The sequence below is a fragment of the Eutrema salsugineum genome, unplaced genomic scaffold (assembly GCF_000478725.1).
Source record: "Eutrema salsugineum unplaced genomic scaffold, Eutsalg1_0 scaffold_25, whole genome shotgun sequence".
Taxonomy (NCBI): domain Eukaryota; kingdom Viridiplantae; phylum Streptophyta; class Magnoliopsida; order Brassicales; family Brassicaceae; genus Eutrema; species Eutrema salsugineum.
Window position 1 is genome coordinate 552,533 of NW_006256789.1, and position 22,065 is coordinate 574,597.

Below are 22,065 nucleotides of genomic sequence, written 5' to 3' on the forward strand. Positions count from 1 at the left end.
TATCATTTCCTCCCTACAGTGTCTATGCCATTTTGTGTAGTTCGTAATTCCCATTTTACGTTTTGTTCATTATTTTTGTTTTAGTTAACTTATTTTGCTTGATTTTAGTTAAGTTTTTAAACCGAACCTGCTTTCTAGATTCACTATTGGATACTGCTGGTTTAGACATGTGCAATTACCTTCGTGTGTTGTTTTTTTTTTCCTTCTAAGTTGAATTCGTTTATATGTGCGTGGGTCAAAATCAGAGATCAAGTATTTTTTTAGTTATTTGTCGTGATGAAGTTGAAGCCAAATTTTTTGCCATGTATTTTTTTGTTTTTATTCGTAGGTATGGACGAGGAACTTCCGAAACTGCTTTTCGAGCCTGGTTTTGTGAATGATATTGACAAGATCAACAATCGATGCATTCTTAACACAATGGACCCCGTTAAGAAAGCACTTTCAGACGAATACAAAAAAGTTCTGCTAGACCCTGTCTTTGGACCTGTTTTGTCGATTATCGAGAACGACATGGGATATTCAGGGCGACTAATCCATAGCTTTCTGTATAAGGAGCTCATCACCGACAAGAAACACGAGCTATGGTTCGTGTTTGCGGGGAGACCTCTTCAATTTTCTCTGCAAGAATTTCATGCGATTACTGGACTGAACACGGAAGACGATAAGACTTGTGATTTCAGTGATTGGGTTGATGATGGCGGGTTCTGGAGTAAGTTGTTGAGAAGCAAACGTGGAATTACTTTGTCTAACATAGAAACTAAGTATCTTGGAACACAAGGTTTTCTCGTAAAAGAAAAAATATTCTACAGGAACTTTTTAAATTAGAAATTTAAAAATAAAAAAGTCGTTTTTTTGGGGTTTAGGAACCCTGCATTTTTTGGGTTAGAAAGAAAAAAAAAAAAACTGAAACTACGTCTAGGGGTAATTGAACCAGGGTCTAAGAGAAGGAATGAGCACAAGGGGAACCAATAAGAAATCAATAATTGTATACAAGCAATATGTTTTCACTATGTGAAGTCGTTTTTATTTAAAAAAAACTGGAACTACGTCCAGGGGGTATCGAACCCGGGTCTGAGAGTAGGAGTGAACACAGGGGGAACCAGTAGAGCTATTGTAATAAATCAAAAATTGTATTCAAGCAATATGTTATAACTATGTAAAATCGTTTTTATTTTAAAAAAATGGAACTCCGTCCAACGGGTACCGAATCCAGGTATGAGAGAACGAATGAGCATAGGGGGAACCAGTAGAGCTATTGTAATAAATCAAGAATTGTTTCCTTGCAATATTATTTAACTATGTAAAGTCGTTTTTATTTAAAAAAAAACTGGAACTCCGTCCAGGGGGTATCAAACCCAGGTCTGAGAGAACGAATGAGCATAGGGGTAACCAGTAGAGCTATTGTAATAAATCGAAAATTGTTTCCTTCCAATATCTTTTAATGTGTTTATTTTTTTTTTCTTAAAAAATCTCTGAAATCCCATACGACTTGTTAACCCTGAAATTCATCACATATCGTACAAAGCATCTCTAAACTACCTCCAGTTTGGCACTTAAAATTGAAAATCAGTACAGAATTTGTCTTTCATAAAGTGAAAATAAATAAGAAAACCGAATAAGCAAAACGAATAACAATAAAAAAAGAGATAGAGAAGAGCCTATATTGGCATGTCACATGTCCCTCTCTTATGTCCTTCGATACCACAGCGACTGCACTTGTGCTTCTTAGACCGTTGTGATCCTTGGGACGCTCGTATCTTGTCTTCCACACTTTCATATCGTCGTTTTTTCCTGCGTCCTGCTGCTCGTCGTGATTCCGGTTCTACAACTTTGGCATGTTCAACATGATCAGGGACACACCAATCATCCTCTGGACCTGCAATTGGATTAATGCATTCCTCATAAGCTGTTCTCCATGCCTCAGTAGTGTAATAATGATCGGTGAGAATGTGTATCTGCTGGTTCACAGAAAACGCTGCTTTAATTGCATGCCGACACGGAATTTTAAGCAAGTCGTACTTGCCACATGAACAAGTTCTTCTGTCCAAATCAACAAGACAGTCATATTTGTCACCTTTGACCAAAAATCGATCCTGGCTAACTGGGTAAACAATGAATGGTTTACCCTTATCAATCCTTCTCTCGATCTTCGTCTCAACCTCAACTGTTAGAGGAGCCTGATGCTTTGAGCTAAGTTTTTTACGCTAAAAAAACCAATTGGTTAACATTTCTCTGATGCTGTCGAGTAGAGGAATAACTGGGTACTCTCTAGGAGTTAGCAATTTATTATTTATCGACTCAGCTGGGTTAGTGGTTCTAACATCATACCTAAATCCGGGGAATTTGCATCGTGCCCATTTCTCAACACCAGCGTCCTGAAGATACTTTCCAACAGCTGGACTAATAGAACAAATGGCAGCAAACTTGGTATCAAAAGCAGAAACTCTGTACTCTTTAGAAGCCTTCGCAATCAAACCAGTCAAACCCTGTGTCTTGAAAAATGTTATCACATTATTCAGCAAGTGGTGGATCCAGATACCATGGCTAGATTGTGGGTACACTTTCTCAAGTGCTTTAATTACAGAAACATTTCTATCTGACACAAAAGCCAAACGCACCTTATCCGCAATGACAACTTTTAGTTGCCTCATAAACCACTCCCAAGACAGGTCGTTCTCTGAATCGACAACCCCAAATGCGATCGGATATAAGTTCGAGTTGCCATCTAATGCTGTAGCAACGAGCAAAACTCTTTTATATTTATTTTTCAAAAATGTCCCATCCACAACAATCACTCTGCGAATAGCTTTGTAAAAACCTCGTACTGATTGACCGAAAGAGAGGAACAGAAACTTGAAACGTCCAGTAATGTCAGTTTCATACTGCGTATGGATTCCTGGATTCGCTTCTTTCAGCATGTGCAAATATTTAGGAATTTTGGCATAGCTTTTCCCGGGAATGCCTCGAACAATACTAATCGCATACTCACGTGCTTCCCAAGCATGGTCATAAGAGATGTCACATCCATGCTCTGTACGAATAAAATGAATTATTTCTCTAGGGCTAGGTCCTGCATTAGCACCCTCAAACTTATTCTTAATCAGATTACCAATAGTTTTTGCTGAAGCTGTCCTACCGACTACGTCTTTATTAGAAGGAGCGCATGTATGTTGAGCGACATACTTGTTGATTCTGAAATACTCTGACCCTTCAAGACACTGTGCACGAATACGCCAGTTGCATGACTTCTCTTTGCAGCGGATACACCACACATGTTTGGTTGATTCCAGTACGTTGTAGTCAAAATTATACTTCATCGCAGAAATTTCCAAAAAAGCCTTCAACTCTGTTTTGCTTCTAAAAATTTGATCTTTCTTTACGACATCAAGCAAGTTAAGCCGAACGTTTTGCTCACCATCAACTTTTTTCTCAACCATAACGGGTTCATCAAACTCTTCCTCAACTTTATGGCCAATGCCTCTAATATCATCATCGTCTGACTTCACAACCTGGTCGTTTTTAATACAGCTTGAATCAGAGGCTTTCATCATCAATTCGATGTTAATCGGAATCTCAGGATGTTCAGCGTACGCAGTGAATGTCACACACAGATTTACCGAGGTTTTATTCCTAGAGTACCCAACAAAATTTTTGAGCTGACGATCATTAGCGATACTCACTGGTGGAGAGCCTACAGTATCAATCAAATCACTCGGTAGATAACTAAACTCAGCTTTGTGATCGACTACTCCATAGTCTTCTAGAACCATTGTTTCTAACTCTGCGAGAGTCGTATTTGATTCAACAGCAACTAACCTAGCTCGTTTTTCTCCATCAGCCACAAAAACCCACTTCTTATCTGTCCCTGATTTCCGTGAACCACAAGTCACATAGATATGTAGCATGTTTGAAGCAGACAATATGTAATTTTAGGAAAAATCTGCTTAATCAATGTGAAAGAAGAAGAAGAGAACGATGACAGCCAAAAAAGGGAAAAAAAACGTCGTTACAGCATTATTCTAAAAAAAAAAACGTTGCAAATTAAAAAAAAAACAGATTTTCGAAATATTTAAGATCTAGAAGTTAACTAATTTCCCTAGATTTTCTCAGATTTTGGTAGAAGATGTATTCTACATTAATGTAGAATGCAGTCTAACTGGTAGAAGATGCATTCAACGTTAATGTAGAATGATGTCTATTAGGTAGAAGATGCATTCTACAATAACGTAGAACCTGTCTAACAGGTAGAAGATGTATTCTACTAACATGTAGAATATAGTCTATCTAGTAGAAGTTATAATCTATCAATCGGTAGAAGTTATAATCTATCAATCGGTAGAAGATATAAAGACCTATAGAAAATGACTTCTACTAGCTGGTAAAATATGTGAAGAACTATAGAAATGGGATTCTACGTGGACGTAGAACATAGAACATGCATTCTACCAAGCGTAGAACGAATTTTATAAATATTTTAAAAATATTTTCTTTCCATAAATGATATACGAAAATATTTTAAATTCCTTTTTAGGTATTTTCGAAATTTTTAAAATATAGTTTCGAATTTATTTTTAATTATAACTGCCATAACTGATTTAAAAGGGCAACTACGTCAAAAAGTGACAAAAAAATAGAAAACATTAAGGGGACAAATGTTAATTCAATTGACATTATAAAAGCAATTCTCCCTTATTTTATTTAAAATATAAAAGTTAAAAAAGTAAAATAATTAAACAAAATTTGAACATTGAACGTAAAAAAAGAAAAAAAAATACGAAGAACATGATTTTTCTTCTAACACTGATTTACTATCAATCCATTTCAAATTATGAGAAATTATTACAATTACGATTCTATAATAGACAATTTATCCCCTAAAAAAAGATTTAAATGTATTTTATAATTGAATCTGGTTTTTATTGTTGGATGGTTTGTTAGTTTCCTGTTTTTTTTTTTGTGGTTTCATCTGTAGTTCTTTAACAAATTTCATTTTATATATAACTAGGAAAGAACCCGTGCTACGCACAGCTTATTTTATTTATGTTTTTAATTTTCTAGTTCAACTATCAATTTTTTTTTTTTTTTTGTGATTTCCTTAATATTGTTTTTAACTTTTTTCATTGATATCTTAATCTAGCAATCATTTGAAATATCAATCTAGCAATATCAAAACTTGTTCTTCAATTGTTTGAAATTCTCAACCTATTATTTTTTTTTAAATTTTCATAACTTATTTTTTTCGATCATTTTTACTTTACTTTACCATATTCATGTTCTGTTTTCACATAGTTCATTGATTCTATTTATTTGTTATCATATTATTTTTTTTCTATTTTGTCAATGTTATGTTCTCTATATTTTTGATAATTTGTTATCTTTTTGATTATTTAATGAATGTTCTTTTGTGTTTTGTCGTTTTCTAACTCAAGTTTTTCAGTTGTTTGAAATTTTTTTAATCTATTATTCTCATTTTTGGTTTCATTACTTATCTTTTTTCTTTATTTTTTATGAATAAATTATCTTTTTAATTAAAAATATTAATATATTACATAGAAAAAAGAGTAGACAAAACTAAAATCTCAAATTATTTTGTTTTATACATTATGATGTTTAATTTAAATTTGAATTTAATTTATATTATTTTGATTATTTAATATTTTTAACATAATAAAAATTAAATTTAATTTTGTTTATGCATTAATATTAGAAATTATTTGTTGGGACAGATGTCACTTTCTCGAGTGATGATGTGTCACTCAGCTAGAGAGAATTGAACAACTTTTATATATAAGATTTGATACCAATCATACCTGGATATGTTATCGATTTCGATTTGTAGTTTAATCTGGTCGTAGCACTAGTCTGGTCCGGTTTTGAAAACATTGCTAATTAACCAAGGAATAGTGTAGATTTTAGAATCGGTTTATTTGTTTACATATTTAAAATTCTTGGGTCTCTATAAAGACACTACTACAATATTATGTTTCCCCTGTACATACTGTAGAATTTATAATGTTAAGATTATAATATTTTATTAAAAAAAATTAAAAATCAGTGTTGGGAGATGATGCACTGGTCTACAATCAGGATTAAAAATCCGAAGTTACACCGCCAGCGGTCCCTTAATTCAGTAGGATTACTTGAGTTATAATATATATATATATATATATATATATATATTATTAATTTATCATAATATTAAATATCTATAAACTAATAATGTTAACATACCTTGTCGGGATAAATTCAATATTTTTCACGTGAACAAACAATGTGAATACATATGGCTGATGCTGTTATGATGAGGTGGTCGCAGATGAAGTTTTAAATTTATAAACCTTAGTTTTCCTATAATAAGTGCATAGCTGTGCAATATAGTACTTAGTTACGATCCTAAGAGAGATTATCTACTCTACAAAAACTTCAAACTGAGATTAGTAAACGAACTAATAAACTTACGGAGCTTTTGTATAAGGTTTTTGGTGTTACAGAAAAGATAAAGTAAAAGAAAAATAAAACAAATTCCTAGACCTAATCGATATAGGCTTAAAAATAATAGAGAAGTAGGGCTGGCAAGGATATCTGAGGGGATGCAAAATTCATCTAAAGCTTATAAGGTGATTTAACATACTCCTGAATGTCCTAATCGATATCTAAGTATCTTTCAATTAGCCTATGGTCGTTTGTCTAATCGATTTCTAAGTATCTGCATGGAATTAGTATAAACACTGATATAGGTAGCCAACTGTCGTCATCCTAACCAACTAATCACTCAAACTCGACCAGTAGCTTTAGTCTCTAGTCGTGAGATAGATCATGCATTAGCTAAACTGAATTCATTCTTGCTCACAGGTTTTTTTTAGGAAGCTTTCGTCTCCTACAGCGACTATGTTATTCTGAAGCTATATATGGCAATCTGATTCATCACTGTTGTGGCTCTGATTAAACCTAGGTCAGAGATTAGTTCATCACTCTAACCTCATGCATTAAGTAAAACTTAGAAGAGGTGTGATCTAGAATATGGCTAAGAAAATAACAATCCTAATTGAACATGTTGATCCTCATCTTTAGATCCTTTAAACCCAACTACTAAACTACTATAACATGATGCAAGAAAAGAAAATCATAATAGATAGATGCATAAACTGAAATAGATAGATAAAAAGGTATAACAAAGGGTTCAAGGGAAGAATCCCTATCTCCCTGACCTAAACCTAAGAAATAAAAGTTTAATGGCTCAAAAACTCATTACTCAGCACACACCTGAAATAGCTAAAATAAGTATTTGTAGATCTTCAAGTCTTCTAGGTCGTCCTTAGGGCTTTCTTTGAAGAGAATTGCAAAATGGGCTTGATGTTGAGCCTCAGGGCCGAGATAAGCTGTGCTGCGGGTGAGAGTCTCCCGGGACTGTTGGACTGAAGGTCCAGTGCGGGTGAGAGGCGTGAAGCGCGGCCAAACAGATGTTTGCCGCGAGTCAGCTGAATGTTGGACTAGTTGACGAGATATCTTGATCTTCATATATCTTTTGATTGAACTATGGGATTGTCCTTAAGTAAAGTGAAATGGAAAGTCAGCTGGGTCCTCTTGAATGTCTCCAAATTTGAGCTGGATCAGACGGTGAGAAAGTCTTCATTTGAGACTGAACTTCTAACTGTTTGATGCTGAGCTAAAAATGTGGGTTTTCTCCATTTGCAAGTTTTTTTCCTAAGTATCCTGAAAAGAATCTTGAAAATAAAAATAGAGAAGAATCATTATAAAAACACTTAAAAGTAATTGAAACATTTGAATTTGAATTTGCAATAGAAATTCTTATTAGAAATGGGTAAAAATACGGTGTTATAAACTCCTCCAGACTTAAACTTTTGTTTGTCCTCAAACAAAACAAGATCCAAGCTTGGAAAACCTTTTAACAGAAATTATAGGAAACTCAAAATCCCAAAGACTATACCTCTAGACTAATAATCATTGAAATACATCTACCACAACCTAGCAGAGAAAATTCTCACCAAAGCAAGTATGACACTAGTCCATTGTTCTATCATGCAAAATCTAAATAACCTAGATCTCAATTATGGTCAACTAGCTTCTCCACATTAATTAAGTATGAGCATGAATTCTCAATAAACATATCATCAAGGATACACGGCGTTCCGTAATGAGAGGGCATCTATTTAAGTGGTGGAGTTAAAGTGTTTGGGGTTACCTTTGAGCTTAGGAGAATGCAATACATTATGAAAAATCGCAAGAGAGAATGGACCTGTTGATATCCACAACTATTGAGATAGCCCAAATAGAGAAATAAAGAATGGAGGGTCTGGACTCTAGTATCGGCCCATGAAGGTTTGCTACGGCCCATAGAGGTTTCCCACACTCAAATATGACCGTTAGAGAAGAAGAAGAGACAAAGAAAAGTGGTTAGAATCTTTACCTCTGGAGTCAAACAAACGACCTGTCACTTTCAGCCTAGGGATTGCTCTTTTCTCTCTCCTTTTTGTCTTGTGTAGCCCCGCAAATATCTTCTAGGGTTTCTAGGATCCATCCTGTCTTTCTATATATGTAATGCGACTTATGTATTCAAGTTAATGAGAATGGAAAATATTTTTCTCATCAAACTCTCTTTCTTCTTTACATTTCCGCGATAACTCTCATCAGTATTCTTAAAATCTCACATGGTATCAGAGCGATGATCCATATTCTTCATCTTTGATTCTCATTTCTCTTATATTCTTCTCTAAACATCTCGCTAATCTCTCGCATTCTCTCATTCTTCATCTTATTCTTCATTTTCTTGAACTCATTTCTCTTTTATTCTCCAGGAACTCTTATTACCCAGCGGTCCTTCACTTCTTTTCTTCATGTCTACCGATATCTCCATGGAAACTACAAAAACTGTGGTGATTCCTGTCACACTTCGAGGAGAAAACACTACAAGAAAACATGTGATTTCCAACTGATTTCCGACGGACTAAACTTTCCGACGGATTTCTGACGAGCTTAACTTTTCTGACCAAACTCCGAGGGACGTGGTATTTCCGACCCTTTTCCGACGGCTCCACGATTTCCGACGAACTTCCGACAACTATACAAATTTGTCAATTACCGACGGATTCCCGATGGATTTAGTTTTCCGACGGAAAATCGAGAGATATAGAATTCGATAATTTCCGACGGATTTCCGACGGAATATTTTTATTTATTTTCCGACCGATTTCCGACCACTCCTGTATTTTAATAAAAAAAAATTATTTATAATAATTTTTAAATTTATATATATAATTAAAATGCTAAATTAAAATTAAATTCGAAAGTCATTTTTATAAATAAATCTAATAATTAAACAAAATCCAATATATACAATATATCTAAGAAATCTAATAATTTTACTAGATAATATGTTACAATTCTAATTTCAAAATCTAACATAGAAAAATCTAACAATTTGCTTATAACAATCCTAACAAATAAATTTAAGAATTCTAATCTAGCATAATTTCTAACAAATAACAAAACTAATTTTTTCTTAAAATTCTAACAAAATCCAGAATAAATTCTACTTAAATTCTAACAAATTCTAACATAAAACAACCTAATTCACAAAACTAACAATTCCTATAATTCATCCTAAAATTCATCTTAACAATCCTCTAATTTTGTTTTGGATATTCAAAACTAACAAACAATGAAAAAAACTTACAATTTTCAGGCTGATGAAGCAGATCTACGGCTTGGAAGCTTGGCGGGTCGACGGCGGCGGCGGTGGCTTCAGATCTGGCGGCGGTGGTGGTGGACTTCAGCCTGCAAAAATAAAAACCAAAAAGAGAAGCTGAGGAGAAGATAAGAAAGAAGAAAAGAAGGTGAGGAGATGCAAATCAATACCTGAGAGCTTGAGTAGCAGATCGGCGGCGAGAAGTACCAGATCTGGGATGAATTCTGGCAGTGCCGAGCAGAAGAGCAAGAAGAAAAATGGAGAAGGAAGAAGAAGAATAGAAAGGGAGAAGAAGAATCATGTGTAGTAAATAAAAAGAGGGGTGGTCCGTAATCGGTGGGGAATCATTAAGACTTCCGTCGGGATGCGGTCGGAAATAATTAAAAATTTTGGAAAATTTTATGCGGTTCGGTTTACGCGGTTTTATTTCGCGGGCAATTTTCGGAATCCGTCGGAAATCCATCAGCACTCCTGACGGATTTCCGACGGACAATTAAAAAACCTTATTTTTTCTTCACTCTCGCCATGTATATACATGTAAATTAAATTCTATACACTTAGAAAAATTTGGGAAATTTAAAAAGTCCGTTAGAAATCTGTCGGAAATTTCCGACGGATTTCCGACGGACTATGGAAATAAGATAATTTTTTTAAATCAACATAGTTATACATCAATTTTTGTAAATTATGATTTGAAATCTACTAATAACAAACATATAAACATCATATATATATATAAAATACATCAATATGTTCATATGGATCTATAATTCTTTATACACTTAGGAAAATTTGGGAAATTCACAAAGCCCGTCAGAAATCGGTTGGTAAATTCCGACCGATTTCCGATGTACTATGATAGTATGACGATTTTTTTTTTAAAAAAAAATCATCATAGTAATACATTATACTTTGTAAATTAAAATTTTGAAATCTACTAATGACAAACATATAAAATACATCAAATTTTTGTTCAAATTTGGAACATTTATATATTCCGTCGGAAATCGGTTGGAAATTTCCGACCGATATCTGACGGATTAATGATTAGGGCATAAAAAATTGCAAAAATTAATGAGATTAGTCTTTACAATAGATGATTAGATTCATATAACAACATTTCCCTTACAAATCAACATAAAACAAAAGTTATGATGAATTTTGAAATCTACTAATGAGCAACATATAACTTTTTTAAAGATATATAGAACTTAAGGTTATGTTTTAGGGTTTGATATATATTTTTGGTTAAATGATGAAAATAATCTAATTTTGAGATAAAATAACATATAACTCAATTATAATAGCTAATATCATCATAACAACCATAATTGTCAAAACAAAATTCAATTTCGATGTTTCTGAACCCTTATTCGTAGCATTTTCGTCGGAAATTCCTGACGGATTTCCGACCATTTTAAAAAACACATGTAAAAATCGATTTAAGCATGTGTTTTTATCATTTCCGACGGAAATCCGATAGAATATCTATCTAACGGTCAAAAATCCGTTGGAAATCTCCGACGGATTCCGACGGATGATTGTTTAATGTTTAGGGTTTGGGAATTATTATTATTATTGTTAAAATAGTGATCATATTTATTATTAAAATTATAAAAACATATAATCTCAATATATAATGATATAGTTTTATTTTTTCTTTTTGGTAAAATGGTGCAAAATTATATTTGACTAAAGAATGCATACATTAGTATTTTAAAATCTTGAAAACATAATAAAATTACATTTTTCATAATAATATAAATAGTATTACAAATTCATCGGAAGAATATTCTGAACTCTCGTCAAATTCGCCAATCTCTGACTCCAAATTGTCAAAAGTTTAATTATTTTTATTGTATCAGTCGGAAATCCATCGGAAATATTATCAAAGTTTCGACGACTTTCCGACGGAGTTTTCAAAATCGACAATTTAAAGATCCGTCGAAAATCTGTCGGAAATTTGATTAAATTTCTAACGGATTTCCGACGGAAATAATTTAAAAATAAATAAATTTTTGATTATTTTTATTACTTCCGTCGGAAAAATAATCAAATCTCCAACTATTTAAGTATCGGTCGGAAATTCGTCGGAAATTCCAACCAATTTCCGATGACATCTGAACCGTCGGTTATTTTAAGTTTTTGGTCGGGATTCCGTAGGAAATTTCCGACGGCAAAAAAACCGTCGGAAATACCGTCAGAAATCATGATGTTTTCTTGTAGTGAAACCATCTCCTTTGGTCAAGAACCACAAAAACCACCTTGTGTGGTCGCGGTCTTTGGAACCATGTTTTGGAGGACAAAACGCCGAAGGAAGCTGCCAAAGGTGGAGAGGAATCGACTGAAGCTACTCCAGAGGATGTCAAGTGGTTTCAGGAGGATCAAACGGTTCTTGGACTCATCCAAAACTCACTTGAGCCAGCCATACTCGAAGCTTACTCCTATTGTGAGACCGCCAAGTCTCTGTGGGAAACTTTGAAGAATGTGTACGGCAACATTTCAAATCTCAACCGTGTCTTTGAAGTCAAAAGGGCCATTAATGCCTTACGTCAAGAAGATATGGAGTTTACCAAACACTTTGGCAAGTTCAGATCTCTTTGGGCTGAACTAGAGATGCTGCGACATGCAACTCTTGATGCAGCTGTGTTAAATGAAAGGCGTGAACAAGATAAGGTCTTTGGCCTCATGCTTACCCTTAACCCTGTATTTAATGACCTCATCAAGCACATTCTTTGAGAAGACAAGCTCCCAAGCCTAGAAGATGTGTGCTCTCGGATCCAAAATGAGCAGGGTACTTTCGGCTTGTTTGGAGGCAAAGGGGAGCTTCTTACAGCTAACAAAGGCGTCTACAAGGAGGAGAGGAAGGTCTCATTCTGTGAACACTGTAAGAAGAAGGGTCACACTAAGGATAAATGTTGGATTCTTCATCCCCATCTCAAACCAAGCAAGTTCAAAGACCAAAGAGGCAATGCGGCTTATGAAATCTCTGAAACATCAAGACAAACCGGTCCACCTATGATGAGAGATGAAGCGGCTATGACAGCATCTGGTGACTTTGTGAGGAAGGCCGATTTAGAAGCTGTCATCAAAGCCATTGCATCTCTAAAGGAGTCTGGTATCACCTTCTTTTCTCATAAACCTAGTAGTACCTCTCTTATTGTAGATTCTGGTGCATCACATCACATGATTAGTAATCCGAATCTGTTAAACAATATAGAGCCTGCTCTAGGAAATGTTATTATAGCGAATGGTGATAAAATTCCTGTAGAAGGAACCGGTAACTTGAAACTGTTTAACAAGGATTCAAGAGCTTTCTTTATGCCTAAATTTACATTGAACCTGTTATCTGTCAAAAGAACTACAAAGGACCTAAATTGCAAAGCTATATTTGGTCCTAATGATGTCTATTTTCAGGATATTGAGAATGGCAAAGTAATCGGCAGAGGTGGAACCAAAGATGATCTCTATATTCTTGAGGACTTAACACCAAGCACTTTTGATTTAGTTTCTTCTAGTACTTGTTTTTCTTTGTTTGAATGCTGTGTGGCATGCTAGGCTAGGCCATCCCCACTCTCGTGCCTTAGAATTAATGTTACCCCATGTTTCTTTTGATCATTCAAGTTGTGAAGCATGTATCTTGGGTAAACATTGTAAAACTGTTTTTCCAAAATCATCAACTATCTATGAGAACTGCTTTGATCTAGTTCATTCTGATGTTTGGACCTCACCCTGCCTATCTAGAGATAACAACAAGTATTTTGTCACATTTATTGATGAAAAATCTAAGTATACTTGGGTTACTCTGCTTCCTTCAAAGGATTGTGTATTTGATGCATTTTTGAACTTTCAAAATTATGTCACTAATCAGTTTAATGCCAAGATTAAAGTCTTTAGATCAGATAATGGAGGGGAATACACAAGCCATAGGTTTAAAGAATACCTTGCAAAGCATGGCATAATGCATCAAACAAGCTGTCCTTACACTCCACAACAAAATGGCGTGGCTGAAAGGAAAAATAGGCATCTCATGGAAGTCGCAAGATCAATGCTGTTCCACACCAATGTACCAAAGAGATTTTGGGGAGATGCAGTCTTAGCCGCATGTTATCTCATCAACAGAATTCCAACAAAAGTCTTAAAAGACATATCTCCATTTGAGGTACTCAATAAAACTAGACCTTCTATAGATCACCTAAGAGTGTTTGGTTGTGTCTGTTTTGTCCTAGTACCAGGTGATCAAAGGAAAAAATTAGAAGCAAAGAGCTCAAGGTGTATGTTTCTCGGGTATTCCACCACTCAAAAGGGTTACAAGTGCTTTGATCCTTCAACAAATCGCACCATTGTATCTCGGGATGTGAAGTCTCTTGAGCATCAAGGCTATTACACCAACAAAGGTTGGACTAGCCTCAAGGATCTATCAAGCTCACCTGGTGACCGTGCCACCAGTTTACGCTTTCTCTTAGATCACCTCGGAAATACTGGTGCCCCACAGTCTACACCAGTCTCGAGTCCACCTACGGAAGAGGTCTCAGCAGGTGAGGAGCCTCAAGATCAGAACTATGAGACCACATCACCACCTGAGCATCAAGACTCGACACAAGGTGACAATGAGCATTTACCTCAACAAGAGGAAGGAGAGATAATCGGGGAACCGGCCCAACAAGCCGAAGAACCACCGGCTCCACCTCTAAGAAGAAGCACTAGACTAATCAAGGACCCCTCGAATTGGATTAATACTCGGGTCTACTACAACAATCAGGCTGTGGCCCATCCGGCTCAAATACAGTGTTCTCTTGCCCTTGTTCCCTTAGAGCATAAGGCGTTTCTTGGGAGACTTGATATGCACATCATTCCCAACAGCTATGAAGAGGCTAAAGACAAAGAGGTGTGGATACAAGCAATTGGAGCTGAAAAAGATGCCATGGACCGGAATCACACATGGGATGAAGCCGATATTCCTCCAGGCAAGAAGGCGGTCAGCTCCAAATGGGTCTTTACCATCAAATACAAGAGTAATGGAGAAGTGGAGAGACACAAAGCGCGACTAGTGGCTCGAGGATTCACTCAGACTTATGGGGATGACTATACTGATACGTTTGCACCGGTGGCCAATCTCAAAACTGTAAGGGTTGTACTTTCATTAGCCACTAACTTATCTTGGGAATTGTGACAGATGGATGTCAAAAATGCTTTTCTTCAAGGAGAACTTGAGGATGAAGTATACATGCAGCCACCACCGGGTCTCGAAGATACTATAGCACCAGGCAAGGTATTGAGGCTCAGAAAAGCTATCTATGGACTGAAACAATCCCCAAGAGCTTGGTACCACAAGCTGAGCTTCACACTTAGAGATCATGGCTTTAAGAAATCAGAATCCGATCACACTCTGTTCACACTTCAAAGCCCTCAAGGTATCGTTGTTGTTCTTGTTTATGTGGATGATCTGATCATCTCAGGGAACAACAGCGAAGGTATTGCCTCAACAAATTTCTTTCTCAAGTCTGTTTTTGATATAAAAGATCTTGGAGAACTTAAGTACTTTCTTGGGATCGAAGTCTGCCGATCAGAAGACGGTCTCTTCTTATCCCAAAGAAAGTACACACTCGATCTTTTAACTGAAACAGGCTTCCTTGATGTTAAGCCGGTCAAGACTCCTCTTGAAGAAGGGTACAAGGTCATTCGAAAGGGGGAGATTGCAGATGAGCCGTTCAAGGACATTTTCCTCTATCGCCGGCTTGTAGGTAAGTTAATCTACTTGACACTTACACGGCCTGATTTGTGTTTTGCTGTGAACCAGGTAAGCCAACATATGCAAAAACCCTTGGTGCATCACTGGAACATGGTGGAACGCATTCTTAGATACCTCAAAGGCTCGTGTGACCAAGGAATTTGGATGGGAAAGAATGAGAGCACTGAGATAGTTGGATATTGCGATGCTGATTGGGCTGGAGACAGGAATGATCGCAAATCCACAACCGGATATTGTACATTCATTGGAGGGAACTTGGTGACTTGGAAGACAAAGAAGCAAAAAGTGGTGTCTGATTCAAGTGCTGAAGCCGAATACAGGGCAATGAAGAAGCTGGCCAATGAACTGACATGGCTCAAGGCAATCCTCAAAGATCTCAACATTGAGTCCTCAACACCTATGACCTTTCACTGTGATAACCAGGCGGCCATACACATAGCAAACAACTCTGTATTTCATGAAAGGACAAAGCACATCGAGATAGATTGTCACAAAGTGAGGCAAAAGATTGAAGAAGGAACCATCCTACCTTGTTTCACTCGAAGTGAAGACCAGTTGGCCGATATTTTCACTAAGGCTGCAAGTTCCAAAGTTTGTGATCACATCTATAACAAACTTGGACTTGTAGATCTTCCGCAAGCTTGATCTCAAGCTTCTCTTGCTCATGAAGATCATACTCTTTTTCCCTTGATATAGTTTTCTCCCAAGTGGTTTTCTATATCAAGGTTTTTTTAATGAGGTGATCATTCATGGGCTTTCAAGCTTAGTCTTTAGTCTCACCAAGGCTAAGCTTGAGGGGGAGTATTGAGATAACCCAAATAGAGAAATAAAGAATGGAGGGTCTGGACTCTAGTATCGGCCCATGAAGGTTTGCTACGGCCCATAGAGGTTTCCCACACTCAAATATGACCGTTAGAGAAGAAGAAGAGACAAAGAAAAGTGGTTAGAATCCTTAAAAAGACATGTGACTAATTCTGGAGTCAAACAAACGACCTGTCACTTTCAGCCTAGGGATTGCTCTTTTCTCTCTCCTTTTTGTCTTGTGTAGCCCCGCAAATATCTTCTAGGGTTTCTAGGATCCATCCTGTCTTTCTATATATGTAATGCGACTTATGTATTCAAGTTAATGAGAATGGAAAATATTTTTCTCATCAAACTCTCTTTCTTCTTAACATTTCCGCGATAACTCTCATCAGTATTCTTAAAATCTCACAACAACATCGAGTCACTTCTTCTTGCTATGTAAGTTTTGTACATCTCTCCTTCTTTGATATCTTCTTTGTAACTCTCCCAAACTTAGATTTTTCTTTGGGACTCAATAAGGAAAACTTCTACCCTCTCTAATGATGATCCTTAGAATCCTCGGAACTCAGAGGTATATCCTTAAACTTCTGTTAGATGATGCAAGCTAGGGTTGGTGTCGCAAAAGAAGTTTTAAATTTGTAAACCCTAGTGTCTGCAAAAGATAAACTGGTCATCTAGGACGAAAAAGGAGTGGTAAAAGTGAGGGTAAAAGACGTCCTAGATGTGTATGTCGATGCCTGCCTAAAATCAATGATGAGAAACTTAGATGTCAATATTAAGGTCAAATAAAATGAGCTAGTATATCCTGTCAGAAAGAATCTCCATGAATAGAAGTCATCTGGTGGGATTTCGTTATGCAAGTATTCTAGCTACCGCCTAGTCTAGGCCTAAATCAGAAAAAGAGCAAAAAACGAGGAAATAGTGTAGAAGCACACTGGTCTAAATCATCATAGAAATGTTTATTGTGTTCCTGGTTTGAAAACTCTTTGAAAACGATTTTTTTTTTTTTTTTTTTTATGAAAAACATTTTGAAAAACTTTTTAAAAAATTTTATGTGTCCAAAACAAACTCAAAACAAATCAATTTCATTAGTAAATGATGAACATCCTACCCCAGACTTATTTCACACTGTCCTCAGTGTGATAAATCTTGGAAAGAATGGTAAAGAAGATTGAAAAGTTGAAATGTTTAAGTAAACTTATCGTGCTAGTGAGTGTTGCTCGTCTTTTGTGTTTGTTCTTCCTTATTGAAAACCTGAATTTTAATGAAACAGAAACAAAGCAGTGCAAATAGAAGATAACGTTTAAAGGGAAATAGATAAAATACCAAGTGGGTTGCCTCCCACTAAGCGCTTGTTTCAAGTCATTAGCTTGACATTGTTGCTCGATTAGACTCAACCGGGGTCGTGACACTCCTTGGTCTCATCATTGCCCGATGATGGATCAATCAAAAACATCACTTCTCTCTCGTCTTCTCTTTCTTCAGCCAGATATGGCTTTACACGCTGTCCATTCACTGTAAATGAGTTTCCGGTTCTGTCCCACAGGACAATGGCTCCGTATGGCTTGACTTCCTTTATCGTGAAGGGTCCTGACCATCTTGATCGTAATTTTCCTGGAAAAAGCTTAAGACGAGAATTGAAAAGAAGTACCTTATCGTTAGGAGCAAAAGTTCTATGAATAATCTTCTTATCATGATATGCTTTAGTCTTCTCCTTGTAGATCTTCGGGTTTTCGTAAGCATTGTGTCGAATTTCTTCTAACTCGTGAAATTGAAGTAGTCTTCTTTCTCCAGCTGTTTTCATGTTCATGTTCATTTCCTTGATAGCCCATTGCGCCTTATACTCGAGTTCTACTGGAAGGTGGCATGCCTTTCCATAAACTAGATTGAATGGTGTTGTTCCTAACGGTGTCTTGAATGCTGTTCGATATGCCCATAATGCATCGTCAAGCTTGGTAGACCAATCCTTGCGATGAACTGCAGTCGTTTTCTGCAAAATCGACTTGATTTCTCTGTTTGAGATTTCTACTTGACCGCTGGTTTGGGGATGGTATGGAGAAGCAACTTTATGTGTAACTCCATTCTTTCTAACAAGGTTTTCAAAAACTCTGTTGATGAAGTGCGATCCTCCGTCGCTTATCACAATTCTAGGAACTCCAAAACGCGGGAATATAACAGATTTAAACAGCTTCATGACGACTTTTGCATCATTGGTGGGACTAGCAACTGCTTCAACCCACTTATAGACGTAGTCTACTGCTACTAAGATGTATTGGTTTCCAAAAGAAGTAGGAAAGGGTCCCATAAAATCTATTCCCCAGACGTCGAAAATTTCGACTTCGAGAATAAAATTTTGAGGCATCTCATTCCTTTTGCTTATGTTGCCCATCCTCTGGCATTTATCGCATCGCGATATATAAGCTTGAGTATCTTTGAACAAAGTAGGCCACCAAAAACCTGCTTGCAAGATTTTTGAAGCGGTTTTGAAGGTTGCAAAATGTCCTGCGTAAGACGAGCTATGGCATCCGAATAAAATTCCTTCCATCTCTTCTTCAGCCACGCATCTTCGGAATAACCCATCAGCACATCTCTTATAGAGATAGGGTTCATCCCAAAAATAATGTCTTATGTCTTTCAGGAACTTTTTCTTCCTATACCCAAAGAATTGTGGTGGTTCTACATCAGCTGCTAGGTAATTTGCTATGTGCCTAAACCATGGGGTGTTGAAAGCATCTGCTCGTCTCATTAGAGGACGTGGTGGTGCGGTATTAGCATTGGTGGGGGTTGTATCTATAACATAGATGTTTTCTTCAGGCAAACTGTCATTTAAAGGCAATCTTTCTTCAACTCGAATTCGTGAAAGATGGTCTGCAACTCCATTATCTGCTCCTTTCCGATCTCGAATTTCGATGTCGAATTCTTGCAGTAGGAGGATCCATCTTATCAACCGAGGTTTAGCGTCTTTCTTAGACATTAAATACTTGATTGCAGCATGATCAGTACGAACTATGACCTTAGATCCTACGAGATAAGAACGGAATTTCTCAAATGCAAATACGACAGCTAGAAGTTCTTTTTCTGTTGTAGCATAATTGCATTGAGCTTCGTCTAGAGTTCTGCTTGCTTAGTAGATTACGTGCAGTTTCTTATCTTTTCGTTGGCCAAGCATTGCTCCGACTGCATAGTCACTTGCATCGCACATGATTTCGAATGGGAGTTCCCAATCAGGTGCTTGCACGACTGGAGCGGAAACAAAGGCTTGTTTGATCTTATGAAACGCGGCTAAGCACTCATCATCGAACTCGAAGTTCATTTCTTTGCAAAGCAAACACGTAAGAGATCTAGCTATTCGAGAAAAATCTTTTATGAATCGCCTATAGAATCCTGCGTGTCATAAGAAACTACGAATTCCTTTTACGTTTGTGTGTGGTTGTAGGCTGGTCATGACTTCGATTTTGGATTTGTCAACTTCAATACCTTTTCCGGAAATTCTGTGCCCAAGCACGATTCCGTCTTGTACCATGAAGTGACATTTTTCCCAATTTAATACTAAGTGCTTATCTTCACATCTTTGCAGAAATTTACCAAGATTGGCTAAGCTTTTTTCAAAAGAAGATCCATAAACAGAGAAATCGTCCATGAATACTTCCACGAAATCCTCAATAAAATCTGTGAAGATCGACATCATGCACCGCTGGAAAGTAGCAGGTGCATTACACAATCCAAATGGCATACGTCGGTAAGCAAACGTGCCATATGGACAAGTGAATGTCGTTTTTTCTTGATCCTCTGGGCGAATAGGAATTTGGAAAAATTCGGAGTATCCATCAAGAAAGCAATAGTAGGGATGATTAGCTAATCTTTCTAGCATTTGATCTATGAAGGGAAGTGGAAAATGATCTTTCCTAGTTGCTGCATTCTGTTTCCGGTAATCGATGCACATACGATGTCCAGTTACTGTTCTTGTAGCGATCATTTCATCTTTATCATTTTTAATGACAGTGACTCCTCCTTTCTTCGGAACAACATGAACTGGGCTAACCCAAGTGCTATCTGAGATAGGAAAGATTATTCCAGCTTCTAAAAGCTTCATAATCTCCTTCTTGACAACATCCATGAGATTAGGGTTCAGTCTCCTTTGACTTTCGATTGAGTTTTTAGCATTATCCTCTAGATTAATCTTGTGCATACAAAGATCTGGAGAGATTCTAGGTATGTCATCAAGTGAATATCCTAAGGCTTTTCTATGCTTTCTCAGCTCAGTCAACAGCATTGTGGTTTCTTCTTCCGTCAAACCAGAGTTTATTTTGACAGGATAAGTAGAATTTGGTCCAAGGAAGGCGTACTTAAGTCCGACGGGAAGAGGTTTAAGCTCGACTTTAGGGGCTTTAAGCTCGCTCCAAGGATCATTAATTGCTGCAGCAGTGTCTTTAGGAGGTGTAGGAATGTTTGTTTGGTCCTTAAGATCTAGATAGTGAAGAGGTTTCCTATAAGTTTCGGATTTATCAAGCATACGTGTGCATTCACTAGAAATTTCTTCAAGGAAATTGCGTTCATCTTTTGCGGGTGAAAGCGTGACACTTAAAGGGTCGTCTAGAAGCAGATCTTCATAGACTTCCTCAATAATTCCGTCTAACTCATCAACCCAACAAATTTTGCCATCCAAAGTTGGTTTATCAAAACTTTTGTTCATGTCAAACTGCATAACTGAACCGGCTAGATGAAGGTCGATTTTTCCTTCAGGAACATTGATTATGGCTCCGGCTGTAGATAGGAATGGTCTTCCAAGAATAAGCGGATCCTTAGGTTCTTTTTCTAGTTCTAGAACTACGAAATCGGTTGGTATGGAACATTTTTCGATTACGACGGGAACATCTACTAAGATACCTACAGGTTGTCTAACGGAACGATCAGCTAATACTAAGGAGATTTTAGTGGGCTTGAAAGTGTGATGTCCTAAACGTTTTGCTACTGAAAGAGGCATCATGTTTATGCTAGAACCTAAATTACAAAGAGCACGCTCAAAAGCTACATCATTGATGGTGCATGAAAGTACGAAGCTTCCAAGATCGTTTTTCTTTTCAGGGATTCGGCTTTGCAGGATAGAACTACATTCATGGGTTATCATCATAACGCCTTCTTCAAGAGTTAAAGAATTTGTTAGAATACCCTTCATGTATTTTCTTAAAGCAGGAATCATAGCACAAGCTTCTACGAAAGGTAATCTCACATTTAATTGATCGATTAATTCTTTCAGCTTAGCTTTTTCTTTCTCTTTCTTAGGAGCTCTTAAGGCTCTACGATATGGAGGTTTAGGTTTATAGACACGAGTTGGTGGAGGAGGAATCGGGTTTTCTCCAAGGATTTCCCGGGATGAATCTTCTCTTACTTGTTCTCCATCCTTCTCTCCTACCACTTCTTTTTCAACATCTTCATTCGTGATTCTTTCTTTTTCTTTCTCCTTTTCCTTACCCTTTTCCTCATCTTCGGGATCTTTAGGAAATTCAGGCTCTTTGTAAGCTAATCCACTCCTAAGTGTGATAGCTTTCACATCATCGGAGGGATCTGCTTCACTTGAGCTTTCGAAAGAATTTTCACTTGGCTCCTCTTCAGATTTTTCTAAGTTTTTAGAATTAGTTTTGACTATTATGTTAAGGAGATCACTAATCTCTTAAGACATAGATTTTTCAAGCTCTAGAATCTTTTTGTTTAGGTTTTCAGCTTCAGAAGAGGGAAAACTTCTTTTTGTTTAGGTTTTCAGCTTCAGAAGAGGGAAAACTTGGATAGGAAACAGGATTAGATT

The 22,065-nt window shown here is 36.6% G+C and overlaps 1 protein-coding gene across 1 annotated transcript; it reads right to left on the minus strand.

Annotated features, from left to right (window-relative positions):
- Window positions 1–1,658: 1,658 nt before the first annotated feature.
- LOC112085995 lies at window positions 1,659–3,905 on the minus strand. The gene is made up of 2 exons (XM_024154812.1): window positions 2,329–3,905; window positions 1,659–2,190 (listed from the first exon to the last, which is right to left on the minus strand). Exons 1-2 carry the CDS (start codon window positions 3,903–3,905, stop codon window positions 1,659–1,661), a joined length of 2,109 nt encoding a protein of 702 aa, XP_024010580.1.
- Between the last annotated feature and the right edge of the window lie 18,160 nt (window positions 3,906–22,065).

What these genes read in the sequence shown, in the direction of transcription:
- LOC112085995 (XM_024154812.1), bottom strand. Translation starts at nt 3,905, where the DNA reads ATGCTACATATCTATGTGACTTGTGGTTCACGGAAATCAGGGACAGAT. An exon ending in TGCAAATTCCCCGGATTTAG is followed by an intron (nt 2,191 to 2,328) that starts GTATGATGTTAG and finishes TAAAAAACTTAG; the next exon opens with CTCAAAGCATCAGGCTCCTC.